General features: G+C 37.5%; 2 protein-coding genes and 1 long non-coding RNA gene across 3 annotated transcripts; 2 read left to right on the forward strand and 1 right to left on the reverse strand.

Moving 5' to 3' along the window:
* The first annotated feature begins 1,531 nt into the window (after nt 1-1,531).
* LOC141648183 (uncharacterized) lies at nt 1,532-3,302 on the forward strand. The gene has a single exon (XM_074456676.1). It carries the CDS (start codon nt 1,656-1,658, stop codon nt 3,114-3,116), a length of 1,461 nt encoding a protein of 486 aa, XP_074312777.1. The 5' UTR covers nt 1,532-1,655; the 3' UTR covers nt 3,117-3,302.
* A 14,297-nt stretch (nt 3,303-17,599) lies between these two features.
* LOC141646342 (uncharacterized) lies at nt 17,600-18,379 on the forward strand. The gene is made up of 3 exons (XR_012545517.1): nt 17,600-17,739; nt 17,973-18,078; nt 18,166-18,379. It is a non-coding gene; the product is annotated as an uncharacterized LOC141646342 (long non-coding RNA).
* Nucleotides 18,380-20,799: 2,420 nt separating this feature from the next.
* On the reverse strand, nt 20,800-23,804 carry LOC141648184 (transcription factor GTE2-like). Its single transcript, XM_074456678.1, has 3 exons — nt 21,843-23,804; nt 21,538-21,757; nt 20,800-21,442 (listed from the first exon to the last, which is right to left on the reverse strand). Exons 1-3 carry the CDS (start codon nt 23,334-23,336, stop codon nt 21,354-21,356), a joined length of 1,803 nt encoding a protein of 600 aa, XP_074312779.1. The 5' UTR covers nt 23,337-23,804; the 3' UTR covers nt 20,800-21,353.
* Nucleotides 23,805-24,005: the final 201 nt, after the last annotated feature.

Below are 24,005 nucleotides of genomic sequence, written 5' to 3' on the forward strand. Positions count from 1 at the left end.
GTAGACGTTTTTTCTTATCTATTTAAAGAATAACCTCCTCGTCAACCAACTCAACATTCTCTGGTGACTCAAATCTAGAAATCTAATTACTTATCTTAAGCAAAGGATTAGAAGGTGAAACTGCTGCTTTCCTTAAAATTTCTCCATAAAAATAAAGTTCCCATCTGAATTTTCTTTCGTGGAAGGTTGTGATATTAAATTCATTACTATTCCGTAATTAAATCACAAATAGAAAATACATTATCATACTATTACCGAATTATGTCAAATTCTAAGTGGATCAAGTGTAACATGATCCTCATCCATAGTTAATTAGTACTACACCACTTCAGTTGCGAAAACGCATCCCCTGCACTACGAAAGATTGATTGCTACTTAACATTGACCATTTCTTATTCAATAGGTCTTGGTATAGCCGGGTGGGCGAACAGATGGATAAAGACCTCTAATAAAATGGGTAGGGGGAACAAGGTGGGGCACCCCCCATGTGCTTCCCACTTTATGGCAAATGGGCATTTTGTGAGGGAAAATGGTATCCGTCTATACGTATAGACGGTTAGTGTTCGTCTATAATGAGAATTTGTGTTTCTTATTAGCACGTAGAACCACTTTTAACTTCTCCATTACTAAATACTTCCTTTTAATTATTTGTTATCTTTAATTAAAATATTTGTCACAAAAAATATAAAACATAAATAAATAATTAAAACAGATGAGATATTTTTTAGAAGGTTTACATAAAGTCATTGTATACTGAAGTACTCCCTCCAATTTCATTTTATCTTCCCCTTTCTTTTGAGCATAAAAATTAAGAAAAATTAAGAAAAAAAGGAATAAAGTAGAATAAAGTATTATAAATTGTGAAGTTTATAGGAGAGAGAGAAAATAATAAAGAATGAATAATGAATAAAAAATAGATAAAGTAATTAGAGTTGTTGATTTTTTAGGAGAGAGAAATTAATAAAAAAAAAAATGAAATTTACCAAAAAAAAGTAAGAAGGGAAGATAATTAAAATTGTGTAAAATAAGAAAGAGAGAAGATAGTAGGAAATTAGAGGGAGTATCATTCTATCATATAACGATTTTACGGGATAATTACTCGACATACCCTTCAATTCTTCCCATTAGAGCACCCACAATAGAGAGGATTGTGCATCCTCTTAACCCCCTCTCTCTCTTCTAAGAGGACATCCTCTCTATTGTGGCGTATATTACATGCCCTCTGAAGAAGAGGAAGATTATTCTTCCTCTACTTTTAGAGGAAAGAGAAAGAAACATAACGTTAGCGCAGTCACTAACCAACCATTATTTTCTTTGTGTTTTATAATTTATTTATTTATCAAATATGAGATTATTTAAAGTAAGATTAACAATTTAAGAGGATCCTCTCTATTGTGGTAAGAAAACTAGAGGAGATAAATGAAGAGGATGATAATAATGAAAAATAAGGTAAATGAAAAGATGTTAAGGTGTCGTAAAAATAAAGGGTGAGTGAAAAAATAAGAGAAATGTAACCTCCTCTCTACTGTGGGTGCTCTTACAAATACCACTACCCTTCCATCTCTTCCCCCTTCATTCCTTCAATCATCTATGCCTTCCCCACTCTCTTAACACATCCTTCACAAACCACCCTTCCCTCCTCCTCACCCTCCAAAATGGACACAAATAACTACCCACCCTACACCTACCCAGACTCAACAACCTCCTCTCCTCGCTCCCGCGACCTCGACTACGAAAACTCAGCCCCATCCTCATTCGAAGACCACTCAACCAACTCCACCACCAAAGTCAAGTTCATGGTCAGCTACGGCGGCAAAATCCAACCCCGTACCCACGACAATCTCTTATCCTACCTCGGCGGCGACACCAAAATCCTCTCTGTCGACCGCAACGTTAAGTTCACCTCCTTCTACTCCAAGCTCGCCTCGCTCGTCTCACCCGATACGACTTCCTTCACTTTCAAGTATCAACTTCCCGGTGAAGACCTTGACGCGCTCATTTCCGTTACCAATGACGATGATCTTGAGCTTATGATGCAGGAGTTTGATCGTGTCTTGCGTGGTTCTGGTAAAGTCGCTAGGCTTAGATTGTTTCTGTTTACTGATCAACAGGTTAGCGGTTCGGGTGAAGCCCGGTTCGGTTCGGCTAGTTCTGAAACCGGGATTTTATCTGGACCGGGAAGTGAACCGGTTCGAGATGTTAAGTTTGTAGACCATCGCAACCTCCAGAACGCTGTCAGTTTGGATGCTCCTCGGGTTCTTTCTCCTTCTCCTACTCCTCCTCCTTTACCGGTGTCAGTCCCGCTGCCGGTTCATAGTAATGTTGATTTTTTGTTCGGTTTGGAAAGAGGACCGGTTCCGGTTCCGGTTCCCGGCCCGGTTCGTGAGCAAGAGATGGTTCATGATTTGAACCGGCTTCAAATCTCGGCTCAAGAGTTTCAGCATCTTCAGATGCAAAACCAGCTGAAACAGAATGCGATGTATTCGTCGAAAAATGATGACGGTTTTGTCGATCCGTATCAAAAATCGTCGCAAATCTCGTCAGGTTATTGGCAGCCGGTTGAACATCCGAATCAGCCACCGCAACATCCGCAGCAAGTGCATCATCATCAGCAATATAATCCGCAACTTCAACAACAACTTCAGCAACAGCAATTTCAGCAACCGCAGCACCAACAGCAACATCAACAACAACTACTTCAGCAACAGCAACTTCAGCAGCAACAACAACCAGTGTACATGATGCACGCGCAACCACAAGCAAATGCGTTCCACGCGCAGCCGATAATACGACCAAATCAAGGAGGATACTATCCAGTACAACCGCAACAACCACCAATATCAACGGAACAAGTGTACAGGGAGCAGCAGCCGGTGTACGGCATGCCAGCAGGGGCACAGGTCGTTAGGCAGGCGGAGAGCGCGTACGATAACGCAACAGGGAGGCAGGTGTTTTACGCTCCAGGTCAGCAAGGTGGGGTCGTAGCACCACCGTTTCCTGGAATGTCTGCAGCAGCAGCGGTGGTGGTGAGTGGTGGGAGTGGTGATATGAGGAGAGGATCTGGAGATGGGAAGATTGGTCACAGAGTTACGGCTGCTTCTCCAGCAGCCGTATGATCATGACAAGCAAAACAAATCTAAATAATTATGGTACGGAGTAATTTTTGTTTTTAAGTGCTTTTGTTTAAAATCGTTATTGTATGTGTCTTTTCGTTAATCCGCTTTATTTTCATGGTAATTAAGATGATGATTATGTCGAGAATTAAATTATTTGGATTAGTTTTTCTCTATAGTTCGGAGAAACGAATGTTCTTCATTCTAAGTTTTGATCAAATACTTTTAATTTCTTTATTACTATGACCGCGTATTAGTAGAATTATAATTATAAGTAATAACTATAGCAGGGAAAATTTTATTCTATTTAAAATATGTGATACGGAGTAGTATACTTGTAATAAAAGTTAATATTTCAAGTTAATTATAATTACGAAATACAAGTAGTATTCTTATAAACGTAAACGGATTAAAGAACATAATTCTAATGTAGTTAACTAATGTTTGTTAATAACTTGTGAGTTATGACCGTCTCAAGTAAGGATTTGTTTTACAAGATAAACCTGATCATATTAATTGCATAATGGGGGTAAATATTAAAAATGGAATAGGAAAGTTGATGAGGTGATGGACAATAATTGGGCAACGTTGGGTGTGAAGTCAGCTTTGGGATAGCATGTGTAGTGTCCTTGACACCATAGTTGATTGGTGAATGACTGAATGTACTCCTTGAAATTGCATCGGCTATTTGCAACAACAAGTATCCTCCCCCCGTTTCTTTTCTCCCAATTTTCTCTCATAAATTCATTTAATAATATTATTTCATCAATACTCTATTAATTCTTTATTTTTATGCATATATAAATCATAAACCATTCAATATTGACAATACAATCTGAGTCGTTGATAGATAATGATCTCTCCATTTATTTATAGGAAATGGAGAGAATTTTGAATAGGCTATTTGTGGTCTACTCTGTGTGTGTATTCTTTTTGTACTCTGCTTGCTGCTCAGTATGTCTCTTCTTTTGTGTTTGTTTGTGTCATGGGCAATTGCCAATTATGGCCCTACAAATAAGCCGACGATTAAGCTCGTGGTTTTCGTAGAAATAATGGGGTTTATGGTTAAAATATCACTAACATCTAAAAATGTATTCTACCATTGAAAAGTTAGGATCAAATAAGGTGCAGATTCTTGTAAGACCATGTTTGTTTGTTTTAGCTTTAATTTCACCGTATTTTAGTTTAACTCACCTCTAATAAATTCAGTTTAGTTTATTTCATTCTTAACAAGTTAACTCTTAACTCTAACTTCATTTAATTTAGCTTAACTCATCAATTTAGCTCCTTTCAGCCGAAAAAAACAAAGTCTATCGCTTTATCGCTTATTATATTCTTCCAAATATCGAAATTTGTGTTTGATAAAATATCGTAAATTGGTATTCTTATTTTCCAATTCTTCTAAGCTTATAAAATGGTCATTATAACTAGGGGAAAATGCACGCGGTGCCCTTGAAGTTTCGAATTTTGCCCGAAATACCCAATTTTTTGTTCCGGAAAACTTTAAGCGGCTATAGCTCGTAGGCCAGAGTATGGATCGGGTATCCGATCCAAAGTGCTAGTTCGGATCGGATATCCATATTAAAAATCCTGAAATTAGATATCCAATATCCAAACCAAATGTTACGGATATCCAAAATAATCGGATCGGATGCGGATATCCATACTTTTGAATTTACTTTAAAATTAAGTTTGAAACACGATTATATTCATAGTCTTACATGATGATTTTCTTTAGTGTTCTTACTTCAATGTTCTCGACATAAAATTTAAGTACCACTTAGTTATTTCTCTAATATTTTAAACATTAATTAAGTTGTTGTATCAAATGAAATTTATTTTCTCGAAATTATACTAGAAAAATATAGTTTCGGATCGGATCGGATATCCAAATGTTTTAATTCTAATATCCATATCCAAACCAAAACCAAAGATTTCGGATCAGATATCCAAACCAAACTTAACTTTCGGATCAGATATCCAAAAATTCGGATCGGATTCGGATCAAATATCGGATTCTTTGCTCAGCCCTAATATTAGCTCGTGTCTACGAATTCAGAAAGTGATAATTTTTTTTTTCAAATCGATCATCTTTCTGAGAACTACGATTTGAAAAAAAAAATTGTCGTATTTGGATCCCGTGGCTAGGAGTTTTTGTACGTCAAAGTTTTTTTTACCGTACAAACTTTGAGTGACCATATCTCTTCGTCACGAATTCCAAACGCGACAATTTTTTTTTCATGTCGTATGTCTCGAAAAGATAATCAATTTGAAAAAAAAAATCGTTACTTTCTGAGTTTGTAAACACGAGTTATAGCCTCTTAAAGATTTCCGGATCAAAAAATTGGGTATTTCGGGCAAAACATCAAAGTTTAAGGGCACCGCGTGCATTTTTCGTTATAACTATAATTCAAATCATGCACATAGAACAAAGACAACTGTTATAAACTTGCAACAATCAAATAAGAAAACAAATTATTATACGCAATTGCTAAATCCCGCACAAAGTTTTACTAAATCCCGCACATTTTATCTTATTATTCCAACTTTACCCTTCCTCCTAAATCAAACCAAAAAAGTTTTCTCCCTTCTTTCCCTCTCAATACTAAACCAATTCGTTAATAATTCGTCAATTAGAGATCTTAATTCACACATATCCGAAGTAATTCTGTCGTTTTATCAATAATTTTATTAATACATGTCCTTTAATTGATTTAATGAATGTTTTGTCAAAGAAAAAAGAATTTTACAGTTAGGGTTTTAATTTTTTACTGTTAAAGAGGTTGGTTGTTGTCGGTAGTAGGGTTGGCTGGAATATGCCTCAGTGGACGTTGCGGTTTGGCCGGAGTATGGTGTAGTTTGTTGTTTGTAGTGGTCGGCGGCGTACGATGGTGGTGGTTGCAGGGTACTACTTCGGATCGTGCGTGACTCTTAATTTTCAATCTCCCTTATTAATTGAGATTCAATACCATCAATGAATCCATTTTGCTCACTTTGTACATAAACAAATGAATAAGATCATATAACAAAACTTTCATCAACATAGTCACATCATTGCAGCATCATATGAATTTTTCAAGCAATCGATAAATTTTGGGATTTTATACTTTTTAGGTTTTTGCCTGTCTTTCTTGATGGGAGTAAAAAATGAGAGGGGTAAATTTGGAATAAAGTGAAAAAATGTGCGGGAATTAGTAAAACTGTGTGTGGGATTTAACATGTCCCTTATTATATTGGTTTTGATCTGTTTTATTAGATTGTTTACGATAATGTGCGGAAAATAGGCGTTTTGGAGTTTAGATGTATGTTACCTGCGAATGAGGGAGTTGGTTACATGTTATTGTCAGATTGATATGACTTGTACCCTATCCGTATCGTTTGTAGTGAGAACAATGTATTGTTCATGCCTTCATAGACACGTGTTTCATTTTAACTTTTACACATTACCTTGTTTATGCTTCGTCACCCACTTTTGTAATTTTCTCACTCGTTTCCTCCATCACTTTCCTTTTCCAACCAAATTTTCTCATCTTAAAGACTTCTTACACCGATTAAACAAAGGGGCTGTGAGAAGTCTGAAATTAAAACGGTCTTAAACAAGACCAATTATAAAAGGTAAGTTAATGTAATTATCGATCATTTTATACTTTGAAACTTCGATGGTGGATAGTTTAATACATAGTTACTTTGTAAATTTTAGCAAGTAAAAGCTATGTGATGTTTGTTATTGATAATTTATTAGCGCGATCGACTAGTATGTTAGTGATCTACTTTGATCATATTTCTTAATTTTTAGATCATGAATTCATGGTAGTTGAAATTAATTGCCTTGTAATTTAACTCGATTTAATCACAATTAAAACTAACTAGTGCAAATGGAAGAGATTCTCCAAAAAATAGAGCAAGTATATATAACATTGTGAAATAACCATGTCTCATTTATATTTCAATCTAAATTCATATGTAATTTACTAGTTACTTATGAAGTTATGAATATCTCCAAAAGTGATATGGAGTAATTTACTTGTACATTTCAGTTTATTTTAACAATTTCTACTAATCCATTCCTCAGCAAGTGAATATTACACCCCAATTGATAGGGCAGAGCAAAAAATCCGATCCGTATCTGATCCGAATGTTTGGATATCCGATCCGAAAGTTAAGTTTGGTTTGGATATCTGATCCGAAATCTTTGGTTTTGGTTTGGATATGGATATTAGAATTAAAACATTTGGATATCCGATCCGATCCGAAACTATAGTTTTCTAGTATAATTTCGAGAAAATAAAATTTTAATTGATACAACAACTTAATTAATGTTTAAAATATTAGAGAAATATCTAGGTGGTACTTAAATTTTATGTTGAGAACATTGGAATAAGAATACTAAAGAAAATCATCATGTAAGACTATGAATATAATCGTGTTTCAAACTTAATTTTAAAGTAAATTCAAAAGTATGGATATCCGCATCCGATCCGATTATTTTGGATACCCGAACATTGGATATCCGAAACATTTGGTTTGGATATTGGATATCTAACTTCAGGATTTTTAATATGGATATCCGATCCAAACTAGCACTTTGGATCAAATACCCGATCCGTACTCTGCCCTACCAATTGAGTCATCTTCGTTTCCTTTCATTATTTGTTTCTCAAAATTTCTGATTATATTCCGAAATAATCTAAGGGCCGATTATTTAGAGCATGTTTGACTTAACTTGTTAAAAATAAGTTTTTATTTTTTAAGTTTAATTTTTTTAAAGTGTTTTTCAAAACCAGAAGTAGAAAATTGCTGCTTCTATTTTTCCGAGTAAAAAGATGATTTTTTAGCTTTTGAGAAATTTTGCTTTAATTTTTAAATAATTGATGTGTTTGACCAAAAACTGTTTTTAAGGCCAACAACATTTTTAAAAGTCAGGCTAAACACACACTTAGTGGGATTGGAAATGAATAATACTCCCTCCAATTTCCTATTATCTCCCCTCTTTCCTTTTTCACACAAGTTTGATTATCTTCCCTCTTTCCTTTTTGGTAAGTTTCATTCATTTTTTTTTTCCTCTCTCCTAAAAATCAACAACTCCCACTACTTTATTCATTCTTTATTATTTTATCTCTCCTATGAACTTTACAATTTACAATATTTACCAATACTTTATTCCTCTCTCTCCCCCTTTCTTAATTTGTGTGTCCAAAAGAAAAGGGAAGATATAAGAAAATTGGAGGGAGTATTAAATACTCTATTTATCCCGGTCATTTGTTGTCCTTTTCTATTTTGAAGTGTCTCAAATAATTGTTGTTTTTTCTATTTTAAGAATGAACTACTTGATTAGCAATTTAATCATTTACACTCAATTTATTCCACTTGTAATTTAATAATTGACCCCTCTCTTTTTTCCTTATTTTTCGTGCCAAACCCAAATGACAACCATTGATGAGTATTATTCTATCACAAAAAATGAAAGTAAATGGAATAGAGACGATCAATACACATATTACACACGTCCGTTATAGATTCATGCAAGCAAAGACCAACGTACATGATTGAAGTGGGGGCAAGTTATGACTTATTTAGGAGGCGTGGCGTCTATAGATGGGTAAGTATTAACTGTCTAGCTGACTGTAGACCGCTAAATTGAGTCCTTGGTTGGTCCATCACCACTCTGCATCGCACAGGTGACACCATTTTAATCAATTCAATTTCGGCTACCACTACTACGTTATTCAACCTCACTTTAATTGTTTACATATTTAAGAGAACGATTACTAATCACCAAAGGTTATCCCTATTATTAGCATGATTACCATCCTTTGAAAAAAATTATCTTATAAAACTACCTGAAAAGGTAGTTGAAACACGAAAAAGGTAGGATTTGAAAAGTGAAAAATTCTAATCGAAACCTGGAAAGGAATCGATAAGATATTTGAAAATTAGGATTGATAAGGTAGAATCGATTATATAAAAATGTGTTTGGCAAACTGGATTAGACTTTTTTTATATCATATCTGTAATTGAACTTTTATTATATCATATCTGTAATTGGGCTTTCATTATATTATATTTACAACTGGATTTTTTTTTTTTTTTGATGACGAGGGGGTTGAGTCCCCCCCGGGCCCATGCATTCCCGCACCACCACATGGACCACGTAGCCACCCTTCTGGGCCGCAGCGCGTTGCCAAGTGATCATCGCCCCAGCTGGTAGTCGAACCTGAGACCTCTCAACTCCTGCATTTCTGCAAACTTCAAGGTTTAACCCAGCTACCACTGGACTAACACCACTTGGTTCAACTGGATTATGTTGAACTTTCCCTTTTCCACCGATTAATACAAAACATTTATAATACGACAACAACAACATTACCCCAGTGCTTCAATGGCTCCCGCAAATTGCGAGGTACGGGGTCGGATGTACGCAACCTTACCCTTGTGTTAGCAACACAATTACACAAAGAGGCTGTTTCCGTATGACCCAAGATGAAAATTGCGTCGAGAACTGCATCGAAGGACCGCTACTTCACAAAAGAAAGAAGCGCAGCCACATTAGTGAGCCATTTTGATTTATTCCATTATAATTCATAACCAAAGAGTAATGAGTTTTGGCTCCATTAGAAATATGGAAACACAAAACATTTATAATAAGAGATATAAATTTTACAATTTAATATCAAATTGAGTTAAATATCAGGTTTTATATAGATACGGAAAATTCACGTGGTACCCTTGAACTTTGCCATTTTGCACATGGTACCCAACTTTTTAAGTTTGTGTACATTATACCCCCATGTTTGATTTTCATGCACAACATATCCTTTTTGTCGCTGTAAAAAAACTCAATTGCGCATAACTCCTAGATCGGAATTCAGAATCGGCCAATAATTTTTCGTTAAATGATTATCTCGTCATAATCTACGATTTGAGAAAAAAAAATTGTTGACTGACATTTTATAGGGTTTTTTTTAACGAAAACCTCAAATCAAACATATCTTCGATCATAAATTTCCGAATGACCAATTTCGTTTTATCAATTTATAGATCTCGAAGAGTTAATCAATTTGGAAAAAAAAATTAGTCAATTCCGATTTCTGGTCTATAATTTATGCTCAATTGAAAATTTTAAAAACGATAAAAAGGACATGTTGTGCTTGAAAATCAAATTTCAAGGATATCATGTGCACAAACTTAAAAAGTTGGGTACCACGTGAAAAATGACAAAGTTCGAGGGTACCACGTGAATTTTCCGATATTTCTATCTAAAAAAACGTGCATTCGCGCCGGATCTATACTAATAGGTAATAAACTGACAATAGTGAGTAATTTATAGTGTATATACTTATTACTAAATTTAGAAAAATAACAATTAATTTGGAATAAATTTTGGAAAAAAAAGGACAATAAAATCAAATGGACAGAATCTTAGTCCTATATAAATGTATTAAACTATTGGGCATGCGGGCGCATGCCCATTTTTTTTTTATTATTATTGAGTAGAATTTAGTCAACTTTGTACTATAAGAACTCGCAAATATAACTTTGTTCTCAATCAACTTATATATTATAGTCAAATTATAATATGAAACTAAATTATTAAGAAACTTATATTTTACAATGTGTAATTTTTAACTAGACAAGTAAAAATAAATGTTAAAAGGTTAATCAAAGAACTGTAAGGCTTTACCTGATAGAACTCGTGAATGAGCTCCAGCTATCCTGAGGGAAACTTCGGAGGGAACCAGCTACTAGACGGTTCGATTAGTCTTTCGCCCCTATACCCAAGTCAGACGAACGATTTGCACGTCAGTATCGCTTCGGGCCTCCACCAGAGTTTCCTCTGGCTTCGCCCCGCTCAGGCATAGTTCACCATCTTTCGGGTCAGATTCGTAAAGATTCACATGATTAAAAGGACTATTTAGAATAAACGAGTAGTTAGTAAGTTGTCATTCATCCTCAACATTACCGTTAAGGATCAGCAACTCTCCTATAGGACCGTCCTATAGGATAGGACGGGCCCAATAGGAAAAAGTAGCCCAATAAAAGTCTTACAATCAAAACCAATAAAAATGAAAGCCTTCAAGTCGTAACCATCATTCCATGAAACAGACGATGAACAAACACCTCTGCCGCCCTTGTGATTCTCGGTCCCCGCCATCTTTACCACCATCGTCTCCGCCGATCAAGCCAACATGCCGATTTGGATTTGAAATTGGAGGTTTCATATTTGAATACTCAATGTTTATATTTTTAGATTAAAAACTTTAATTTGTAAGTTACTCAACCCATGAACTTATATTAACAACTAAGATTTTTAACTTCAAAACTAACAAGTTTATTATTGAAGTTTTTATACATTATGATTGATTGACGGATAGCTTCTTCTATATTTTTTATGAGGTAGATTTTAGTTTATTGAATAGTAGTTTTATGATGAGAAGTTCATGTTCAAAACTTTGGGTGTGTCTTTAATTCCATAAATGATGTACTATTATATCATTCATGATTGATTGTTTTAATTAGACAACATAGTTTATTGTTTTAAAAACTTACGGATTTGCGTTGGAAGCATTGAGGTCCTTGAACGAGACAGATAATGAGGTCACAGGCAGTGAAGGCGGCGAACCCGGCGGATGAAATTACGGTGTGACTGGGAAAGTAGAAGTGAATGAAAAGAATAGAGGGAGACTGACGGTCAGAGATAATAAAAGAATTTGGGTTCCTTTATTGTATTGGGCTTGAATTGCAATATGTTTGATCTTCTAGTTAATGGAATGGTCTTATAGCATAAGACCGTCTTATTAAACAATTTGTGGTTAAGGATATACTTAGCTAGTCATATCCCCCTTAAACTAAAAGAATAAGAAACCTCCAATAGTTTCCCGCCTAAATGAAAACTACTCTATAATTGGGCTTAAATTATGTCATATCTACAATTGGGCCTAACTGTTTAGTTTAGTAAATTTATAATTCTAACCTATTCTAGCCTATTTTTCTCCTTACACTTTAATTATCTATCTTTGCTTGATACTATGTGAAACGTTTAAATTTCGGTTAATTTTTTTATTTAACATATATACATAAGTATATACTCCATATTATAACACATCTTATCTGATTGTATTATTAAAGACATTAATTAACAGTTATATTACGCTTTTGGTGGATATAAATTCATACAAAGTTAACAAAGTTGTTTCAAGAAACCAGAAATCTTATACGGATTAGAAGTATTGAACCAATTCTTTATACCTCTTAATACAAAACATCACTAATATTTAATTGTATAATAAAATGTCAAATTGAGTTAAATAATATTAGTATAATTATTATTTTCTCTAATATACCTGTTCCGGGTGTAATTCCAGAGCAAATATTGTTACCACCCGTGGCTTGTAGAATGATGTCTTGAGTTGGATTCCTCACGTCTCTATCGTTCCTCTCGGCCTCTCCTGCAACAATGAACGAACTGAGGGCTTGACTTTGTGCCAAGCGTACTCACTCCGACGCTCAAGTCAGTGAACTTAGTAGGATAAGTTGCTATTACCTGACTAGGGATATATTGTAGAGAGATAAGGAAGATATTACCAGATGAATAGTGATTCTTAGGTTAATTTATGGATCCTCTCCTCAATGAGGGTTGAGGAGTATTTATAGACTTTCACCTTTTGTCACGTAGTGGCCAAATGGCCAAGTGGTTAGCAGGTGGAAAGACCGTTCTACCCTCGGCCGATGGACCTATGGCAGGCCGGCCGAGGGTCTTGGATATGAGTACGCGGATATGTGTCATTACATTTGGTGGTTGTCGCCGAGACCCCAGGTGACAGCCGATGGGTTGCATCGGCTAGATCGTCTATCTAAGTCGTTGACTTGTTGTGGATATTTTTGACCTTGCTCAATATGTTGACTTGGTCGACGGTGCGGAATATGCCCCATCAATTTGCCCCAGCCGTAGTCTATGCCGTGGTATGGGCTCCGATGTATCTTTGAGCGTATATTCTGCGAAAGTGATTTCTGAAATTTTTCTGTATCGGCTTCTTCTATCTCGGCCTGGTTCTTGTTAGGCCGTACCATATATATTCCCCCTCCGCATGGATGCGTAAAGGGCATCCGATGTGGAAGAGAAAGTGACGCTGGCCGAGACCAGGGTTGAGAGTGCCGGTTGTTTTTGATTCCCCCCAGGCCGGTGCTCCCTAGCATGGTTGATCTTGTGGCCGGCGGAGAACAGATACCTAGGAATTTGTTGAGGAAAATGAATAGGCAGAGATATGAAGGGGCGTGTTGAAGACGCTTGATCACCATTGCGTTGATTGACGTTTAAGCTGTTGCGACGATTGACATTCCGTGGTTGCATGTCCGACACGTAATACCTTTCATTGATTGATTGGCCGACGCTTCATGGGTCATTCTCGATTGGTCCTTTATTATGGGCTTTTTCCTATAAATAGGGCAGTTGTTCCGTGAAATTGGCCACCAATTTCATTCTCCAAAATTTTCTTCTCTCTAAACTTCCAAGGCCTTCTTTGTCTTCTAATTTTCAGGGTTGCTACTCCGGCGAGTGTTTTTCTTTAAGGTAAACAAACAAATTTCCTTTCTTCTCTTGTTAAATAATCATTGCTATCATGTTTCGCTGACGCTGGGATTAGCGCTTGGCGCGGGGGTTCCGTCGCGTCTTGATGGGGAGGGGATACTAGAGGCCATCCCGATAAGGTTTGGGGGTCCTAGGTCTCCTTCTCCCGTAGTTGATCCATCAAATCGAGGAGGAGTGGGAGGATGAGGATGATGATGCCGATGATGACGAGAGGACTCCTTCGATGGTGAGAGGACTCTTTCGTTGTTGAGAGGCCGTCTGTCCCGGATCATGGCGAGCTGCCTGCATTGGTCTTGATCGCGTGCGGACTAATAAATTCGCAATTGTATTCCGGCGGGACTCTTTTCGAAGGCCATTTTTTCTTCGGTGATGGGTACAAGATCGTTGTCCCCGAGGAGGGGGGCGGTCTGTTGCCCTCCCCTGGTCACATCGGGCGTGTATATCGGGCATCCGGAGTATGGGCTCGGTTTCCTTTGAATGAACACGTCATGGCCATCATCAAAGCTATGAACGTCGCTGTGGCTCAACTGCATCCGTTGGCCATGAGGACGATATTCGGCTTTGTGTGGCTTTGTCTCTTTAGGGGGGGGTCCCGACAGTTAACTTATTCCGCCGCCTTCATCATCTACGGCCGTCAATCCCCGGTAAAGTGGGGTGGTACGGCGTGCGGGACGGAGCCGGGCGTCGTCTCCGTGTCTAAGCTTACTTCTTGTAGGGGGCGGCAACGGCGGTGGGTGTACGTCCAAGTGCACGAGGACTACCCATTGCCTCGGTCCTTCCGAGCCTTGTTTACTTGCGGTGTGAGAACCGGGAAGAATATGAGAGATGTGTCTCCCGGGGTAAAGTTAAGATGGACGCTTCGATGGTCCCTCTTACTGCGGAGGAAAAGCAGGCGTCTCTTGTTTGACGCCGAGAAGGGATGGCTGCCCCCGACTCAGATTATCCTTCAGGATGAGCTGCTTTGCCGCGTCGGCCTCATACCGGCCCTCAATCAGGGTGAGCGGGGTCGGTGTGAGGCCCATTTTTGCCTGTTGTATCCCTGTTTTAGAGCTTTGTTTCGCTTCCTTTATGTAACTCTTGCTTGATTTCTTGCAGACCGATTTGGCCAGGATCTGTCCGAGAAGACCTTAAAGAGGTTGGGGCTTGATAAGGACGGGAAGGTTGTTCAACGACGTCCTACGGCTACCAAGCTTGATCGCAGACTAGCTCCCAACGAGCTGATGGACAGGCAGCTGAAGGCTTTGGATCCGGAGGCGGCCCAGGCACGGGTTCTCGGAGGCGTGCCGAAGAGAACGATAGAGACGTGAGGAATAGTGATTCTTAGGTTAATTTATGGATCCTCTCCTCAATGAGGGTTGAGGAGTATTTATAGACTTTCACCTTTTGTCACGTAGTGGCCAAGTGGTTAGCAGGTGGAAAGACCGTTCTACCCTCGGCCGATGGACCTATGGCAGGCCGGCCGAGGGTCTTGGATATGAGTACGCGGCCGAGAGGAACGATAGAGACGTGAGGAATCCAACTCAAGACATCATTCTACAAGCCACGGGTGGTAACAATACTTGCTCTGGAATTACACCCGGAACAATACCTATCTACAAAAACCGCGCATTCGCGCGGGATCTATACTAGTTGTATAATAATGAAATCATAGACAAATGAGATATTAAATTATTAATCCTAGTATGATAGAGAGGCGTATTAGAAAGGAATGCTCGTCCTATCGACAAGCTACCAGTATTAACTTTGTATTCGTCCTTTTTGCATCACTCACTGTCTAGTCGAAGTGTACGTTATTATAAGCTTTGAGTTTGTTTTTCTTGTTAATTATTTAACGTACACTTCCTACACAAAAAGTCACCAAACTTAATTACCTAATGTGTCCTATTCTAATAAAATACACACTCAAAGGGAACAAACGAAATGCGTGACTATTAAGACAACCATAGACAACGGCGAGATATGTGATGCCATACCAGCATGGTAAAAAAGGAAGCCAAAAAAATACAAAACCTAATTTTATTCGGAGCATTTCCAATTAACAATCTTGATTTCCAAGTTTTGCTTTTCAACAACTATATACTCTCCGAGTGATGAACTAATTAAAATCCCTTTGTTTATTATATGGATCGACAAAATTTATCTTTTGCCTTTCTGAGATCAAGTTACTTACAACTTGGTAAAGTTACTATGTTTTAAAGTCGATATTTATTCCACTCTAATGGTAAATTACTTCTTTTATACGGAGTATTTTACAAATAATGCAAGCTAGTTCTTAACATGACAAATATCGCATTGGTACTAGTTCAACATCTGAAAATTTAAGATCTTGGCTTTAGTACCCCATAATATCAAATCCTAAACTACGTACCTCAAAATCAACCTAGTTTTCAAAAATTTAACTTTTCTAAAAAGTTATTTACATTAATTTACTTGTTCCTCCCATACTCTTACATAATTAAAATTTGTTGTCTCTCTTAAATACAATTACCATTCCCGACATGTTAATTCCAAAGCTCTAATTAAGTTAGATCAACTCTCTATTCATTACAGTGTCTAACTGTTTAAAATAGGGGTGTGTGGTCGGCCGGCCATGACGGGTTGGACCGAGCTGAGAGTTAGTAGCCCAGGCACGGTATGAGTAGTGAGGACTGGGCTGGGTTGGGCCAGTGTTAGATTGTCCCGTCAGAGCCCAGCCCACTTAGCAACGGGCCAGACCACTTTTGTTTTCTACCGTAATTTTTTGGGTTGGGATCGGGCCAAAGAAAATGCGGCCCTAGTCGGACCCATTGAGAGGAGCGGTCCATGCTGGGCTGGACCGGGCTAAAAAGTTTGGCCTTTGTGTAGGGGCTTGTCTGAGCTGGCCCGCACCATTAAACAGCTCTAGTTTAAGGTAAGAAACGAAGAAAAGATAAAGAGGCCATCATCTTACACATCCAAGTTTGAGTCGGGTTTGAAAAATTGGGCCTACATAGCAAAGAGTCCATTCAGTACTAGGCTTTATAAGACATGGGCTTTGAGGGGAATTAACCTTCGTGAAAGTTGGAAATGACGTGATAATTGTATTGGACTACTAATGCCTTAAGAATTAAGGTATTTTATAGGCATTACTTTTGTATGAAAATGTGTAAAGTAGCACATAACATTATTCCCGCGGAGTCGCATATGTCATACGTATTTCACAAGTCAAGGAATATATGCCAAAACGGCTAAGCACCCCCTCCCCTCTAGCATGTCTTTGATGAAAGTCATCCTTCGACGGAGAATTTATCGATTGTATTAAGTTTCAATATCACCTTCTTACATACTTTTTGTGAAGGGTACCCAGATTAATAAGCAATTCGATATGAACTTATTTTTAAGATCTAAGACACCATACCCTAGATTTTTAGTTACTTTATTGCATATCGAAGTAATTACTTATAATATTGAAACTAAATGCCATCGGCCAGGTGACGTATTTTCATTTTCCTGAATACTATAATTTCACAGAAACGTTAATAACATAAACATTTATTAAGTGTTAGGCCCTGCGCTATTAAAAAAAAATACGGAGTACTCACTTTACACCCCCATCAATTTATTTACCTTTGATTAAAATATCCTCATAAAAATAAAAAAATATAAAAATATCGACGATCTCTAACTTATTTACTTATATTAAAACAGTTAAAGCCAAAGAGAATGTCATAAGATAAGCCATGCTCAAAAAGTTAACATTACGCATATATTCTTAGCATAAGAAGAACGTAAAAGAAAGGAAAAGAAGGTAGTAGAAGAATAATTAAGTAGGAGCCTCGGTTAAGTCTTCTCTGTTTATTGCACGCACCGCGTTTCTAGAACCTTTGTTATATCATACAAGTATACAACTATTTAAACCTCTATTGTTGGTCCATGTCTTCTCAAGTATTCTTCATTTTATTAATTTTCTCATAAAACTTAAAACTTATTCCTATTATCCTATTGTTTTGGTGTATTTTGTTATATTCATCAAAAAAATGTATGATCCCAATCCCAAGTATGCTCAACCCTACCCTGCCCAAGGTATACTTTTTCTCCGTATTTTTTCAGTTAGTCTTCTGTAAAATCGTTGTAATACTACATCCTATCGTTAAAATGAATGGCACGAAATGGATGAGAATGTTGTAAGCCGTAGGACAGTCTTACTCAAGTATTTGTGATATATTGCGGTTGTTTCATATTGAACTTGGATTAAAAATCAAGTTGTAAAAAGTATAAAATTTCTTTAAGGAACTTTTTTTTTTTAAATTTAATAGGTTACTACCAAGGACCTCCGGTGATGGCTCCACCTCAATATCAATACGCACCTCCGCCACCTCCGCCACCCCCTCAGAACCAGAAACGAGGTTTCCTTGAAGGATGGTATGTTTTATGACAAAAATAAGCTTAATTTGTGACGGTTAATCGAATTAATTGCGAAATGGCTGATTAATGTGTTAATATTTGCAGCCTTGCAGCTCTATGTTGCTGTTGTCTACTGGACGAGTGTTGCTGTGATCCTACGCTAATCATTTCTTAATATTCGGAACTGAATTAATCTTCTTTTATTGTATTGTATAAAGTTGAACTTAATTGAGATGTAATCTTTGGAATTTAGATTATTCCATATAATGAGTATTTGATCATAGATCATGTTGTTATATGATTCCAAACATTAGTTTAATACTCCCTCCATTTTATTTAATTCTATACTATTTGATCAAAATTACGTCACATATATTCAGCAAACAAATTGCAATTTTTCATGGCTATGTATAAATTTGTGGGGTCAATATTTCCTGCATATTTTTGCTGATTTAACTCGTTCATTTGAAAATTGAAAACGAATAATTCTCACACCCGTCAGTAATTCTATGCACAACTTTAATTGGTGTTGTAAAACACTCGATTGAGACTAATTTAATTTAATTTGAATACGACTGCAAGAGACTTTTGCTTATAGATTCAATTGTTTCTATAATTAAAACCAAGCTACATAGTCGAATTTTAAAATTTTCATCAGCCAATCGAGTGTTGTCAAGGTTTAATAACATGACTACTTATTAACAGAATTATGTTGTAATTCGTGGGGAGGTACAAAATATGAGGAAGTCGTGTTTACTCCGTTTAATACTCCCTCCTTTTAACATAGAGTGATACACTGATATACTCCCTCCACTTTTTAATATATGACGTTTTGCTTTTTTCGAGGCGAGCCTTTGACTTTAATATTTGCAACAAAATATTTGGTAAAAAATTATAAAAATTATACCATTAGATTACTTATGAAAAACTCTTTCATATAAGTATACGTATCACTATATTTAAGCATATAATTTGAGAGATATTAAAGAGAAGTGTGTGTCTCAAAATGTGAGAAAGTCATATAAAGAAAAATAGAGGGTGTACTTATTAAAGAATAAAAGAAAGGTTAACTAAGAAAGCAAAACTTGCGACATAGGAGTGGTAGAAGTGTTAAGGAGGTGATGACAGTTATGCGAAGGAATATATAAATACAATGACGAAGCAACCAACATTAACAGTAGCCGGACTTTTTTGCTACTTTAGCCATCATATATTCATCTGTCCCCTGTCCAAGTTTCTTTTAACAACCCACAAAGAATACATAATACACAAATCACAAATAACAAACGGGATTTCATCGGAAAACAAGCACATTTAATGGCGGAATTATGGAAGTATGAAGAAAGATAAGCAAAGAAACCAAAAACTATTTCATAATGACTTGCAATAAAAAACAGTCATTTTGTTTCTATACATCAGAATTACCCGTCTTAGACGGCCTTACCAATGAAAATTGTAAATCAAGTTAGCTCAATCACAACATTTTCTTGGTGAATTCACCTGTTCAACACACTATTCACCAGTGGAAAAAACGTTATATGTGTGATAATCGGCCACCGATATACGAAGAACAATGTCTGATATAATGTGCAATGCAGCAAATGCAGTTGGGGTAACTTTTAAGCAGCAAAGCATATCACATTTCTTCACAGTTGGGGAATGTAAAGTTTCCATGAATCAAAATTGATTTCACCAGCAACATTATAAACCACCCTTGTAGTAGTAGGTCAGGGCATTAATACTTGCCTTGATATTAAAGCATGTCAGTCCCCCCACAAAATACCCACAGCTCCCACCATCCTCTTTATCAAGATTGCCTATTCCTATACACGGGGACACCGAGTATATGTTAAGCAAATGCTGTGATATAATTTCTTAAAGAAAAAAAAAAAGATCTGCAGGTCAATGGGGATGACGGGGAATTCAGTAGCCCAACTCTCAAGTCACCAAAAGGAACACATCACTAGGTCTCATGACTCCAAGCAACAAACCCAAGAATTCACACAACGATCCCCCAACTCTACAACCCATTATGGATTCGCATACCTAACTTGAGGACAAAGGACAGACAATTTCACATAGCGAGTTCACAACCTAAGAGTATCCTTAATCACAAGCCAGTTGAACCACCCACATGAAACGAAATCTAAATAGCTATAAGCAGAGAATCACCCTATTGATCGATCAACCTTCTTGTTCCAGCTTCAACCCGATGGATCACCCTACAGATCAACCAGACAATCATTGTGTTCTCCTTGACCCACAAGTTCAAAAACAGGCGACCCGTAAATGACTTCAATATAAAGCAAAATGAACAGGAACAGGGTACTAAGGAGTAGGGACTATGAGCTACAATCAAGCATCTAAAGACTAAAATATCATCAAATGGTCATCAACTTTTTGAGTCACAAGACTCACAACTCAATAGGGATAAATAGCAATGTGAACATAGCAAAAGAATCTTAATAGCTGGACAAGGACACACACCTTGCTGGTCCAGCATATAAGCAGCTAAGCAAAGAAGAAAATATGAAAATTCAAAAGACTTTGGATGCCACAAATATGATTTCACCACATATCTTCATCATTCATGTGCTTTTGGTCTGACCAAATGTACAAAGTTACAATCAAAATATCAAAATATCAACAAATAAGTTCAAACCTTGTCATTGTCATACTCATGATCTTTTTTCAATGTTTCCAAAATCGATTAGAGTTTGGAAATTGCAAAAGACCTCCTTTTTAAGGATTAATATTCTTCCACTTGTTATATAAGAGAAAAAGAAAAGGTGATGTCATGTGTACAAAAGTATCCCGACTTTTCCCAAATACTTCTAGAAATCTTCCACAAATCAAAAGAAAAAATTAAAAGAACTACCAACTTCTATTTCTTCATCTAACCGGTGAAAGGTCTTATGTTAAGACGGTCTTAAGCACGCCAACACCAACCGTTTCACTAATCAATAATCACTAACCTACAAGCTTCCTCTAAACTCTATTTTGTGACTTCTCAACTACCACCTTTACATTATAATTGTGCAACTCCAAGCTTCCTCTTTTCAATAACATCTTCTTGATCACCATATAAAAGTTCCACTAAAGAATCACATAAATCATTAAAATCCCTCCTCTTATCTGTACAAAAGGAGTCTACCCTATGCAAATGGGCACATTTCAATTGTGAGATCTCAACACTTTTGAGTACCAAATTGCTGAAAAAAACAACCCAAATGAGTCCAATTCTCATCTAAACTAAGTAAACTAACAGAAGAGGTTAATGCAGTCAGAATCAATCAACGGTGAATGCTCTTTGACTCGTTGTCCCGTGATTGGGCATCATCGACATCCGAATCACTGTCCGAAGACGATCCCGAATCAGAATCTGCAAATTGAGACCAGCAATCATAAATTCACAATGCAGCTAGCTACAAAGAAGACAAGAACCAAAATGTGGCCAAGTTCAACATGAATATATACCACTAGAGGAGGAGTCATCACTGTCAGAACTACTTGAACTACTAGAGCTACTGCTAACATCACCCTGATGCTTATCATCATCCTTGTCAATCTCCAATGGCGGGAAATTGTTCACCGGCATTTCGTCCCCAATATCCACATCCTCTTCCCCAACATCACCTCCTCCACCATCAACCTTCTTCCCTACTATCGAACACAGCTCCACCATCATCCTATCATCCTGCAAATTCATCAAAACAACACATTATTATCAAATCAATCAACAAATGTACTAAATCAAGCACAATTTGGAGTAGGAATTCTACCTGATTAGAAGTAGTATCATTACTATGACCCACATTGTTGTTACTCAAAGGCTCCAACAAAGACTGCCTCCTAATCTTACTCTCAGACTTCTTATAATTCGTCACGAAACGATCCAACTCCCACAATGTCTCCGTATCAAACGCCTCAATATCGATCTCAATCTCATTCTCACATTGAGTCACATCCCCGTCTCTCTTCCTTATAATCTGAATTGCTTGCACCATTTTATCCTCCGGTAAATTCTCCAAATCAGCCCCCAGCTTACACTTCTCATCCACATTCATTTCTCTCTTATTAACATCCTTCGCTTTCGGCTTTGGTAACTTCACCTCCTTCCTCCCTCTCCCACTCCCACCCCCGCCCCCACTTCTCTCCACCACCTCCGCAACCACCGCAGCCAGAGGCAATGCTGGTTCAAGAACCGGCATTGGAGGCGGAATAACAAGTTTAGATTCCGTCTCAATCTCCATCCGAGTTACCGGCATTGGAGGCGGAGTTACCGGCTTAGATTCCGTCTCAACCTTCGCTACCACCATATGAACATCCTCCTTAACCGGTTTCAACACCGGTAACACTGGCGACACCTTTCTAGGGGCTACCTGCTGTAGAAACACCTGCTTTTCGGCCTGAAATTTCGCTAAAATCGGCTTAAACCACTTCTCAAACAACGCTAAATACTGCCCAGCAACCGTATTAACTTCATGTCCCTTAGGATTATACCTAAGCGCATTGTTGAATGTCAACCTAACATCGTCTGCAAATTCCTCCGGCGAATCGTAAAAACCCTTGTCAAGCTTCTCTTTGATTGTTCCAAGATCCATTGGTCGATCAATTACCGTGTGGTAATCATGTAACCCCATTTTTACCGCATCAACCGGTGAAGTGAACCAAATTCCGGCTTTCTGATTCGAAACCTTTCGCAACACCGTAGAACACATCTTCATCACTTGAGGACTCGCGACACACCGTTTCTTCCCATTTGCCGCAACACGTTTCGTGTCGGTGTTGCCGTTTTCCGGTGGAAATGGATAGGAACGTTTCTTGGACGCGGTTAGGTTGTTGATTTCGCCTGCTTCAATTCGACTCGAAAGATTCCGAACTTTGTCAAGCTCCGATAAGAATTGCGACTTCAGCTTGCATAACTCGGCTTTCGAATACGTTGAAATGTCGTAACGTACGGAATGCGAGAACGAAGCGCCGGAAACATCGACGATTGATTCTCTTTCATTAATGTGGCTTGACGACGCCGTATTTTCCGACTTCAATTCGTCAATTTCGCTGGTTTTAATCTGATGCGATGATAATTTCTTCTTGGAAGATGAATTATACTGATTAATGTTAGAATTATTGAAATTAGGGTTAGGGTTAGGGTTAGGGTTAACAAAAGGGGGAAATTTTCCTACGAAATTAGTATTAGAAAATGAATTATTCCGACGATGAGACGACGACGACCAATTAATTTCATTTCGATTAGCTACAATTGACGACGCCATTGTTCCGACAATTTTTTTTTCTTCAATACGACGTCGTTTCCTTCAACTCCTACTCACCATAACAACTTAACAACCACTAATAAATCTTTCTTCCCAAATTACCCCTATCAAAATTCAGGTTTAGGGAAGGGTAAATTGGGAATTTTGGAAGAGAGAGAAAGAAATTGGGGAAATTTTAGAGAGAGAGAATGATTATTAGGGTTTACCCTGAGAGAAGAGGTTGAGGAATTTGAGAAGGGGGAGGAGGGTATTTAAAGGAAAATTAGATCTGAACGAGGTTGTGAACGGGTAGGGGTTGCGTGATTTATGACCGTTGGATTTGATCTGACGGTTTCAGCGTGTTTCTCTCTCTTGCCTGTCACGGACGGCTGGGATTTGAGGAGTGTGGACACGTGGTGGATGATTAGAGGGTGTTGAGTGGGTTTGGGCCTTTCGCGGTTTATTTAGGGTGAATTTCAGGTTTGGAGGGAAATTGAAATAAGGTAAGAAGAATAAATTAAATTAAATTAATTGTTGATATATGGAGCAGGAGGATTACGTGGACGTTGGAACTAGATAATGAATGGGTCATGCGCCTTCGGTAAGCTAAACGAAGTGGGGAGTAGGTTTTACTTAAAATCGTCTTAAAATGTCTCTTAACCTTTGTTTTTTTTTACCATTGTTATAATT

The sequence above is a fragment of the Silene latifolia genome, chromosome 3, assembly GCF_048544455.1.
Source record: "Silene latifolia isolate original U9 population chromosome 3, ASM4854445v1, whole genome shotgun sequence".
Classification (NCBI taxonomy): domain Eukaryota; kingdom Viridiplantae; phylum Streptophyta; class Magnoliopsida; order Caryophyllales; family Caryophyllaceae; genus Silene; species Silene latifolia.

Coding starts and splice junctions, on each gene's coding strand:
- LOC141648183 (XM_074456676.1), top strand. CDS start 1,656: ATGGACACAAATAACTACCCACCCTACACCTACCCAGACTCAACAACC.
- LOC141648184 (XM_074456678.1), bottom strand. CDS start 23,336: ATGGCGTCGTCAATTGTAGCTAATCGAAATGAAATTAATTGGTCGTCG. Junction 21,758..21,842: donor ATGATACTACTTCTAATCAG/GTAGAATTCCTA, acceptor ATGAATTTGCAG/GATGATAGGATGATGGTGGA. Junction 21,443..21,537: donor TGATGACTCCTCCTCTAGTG/GTATATATTCAT, acceptor CTCAATTTGCAG/ATTCTGATTCGGGATCGTCT.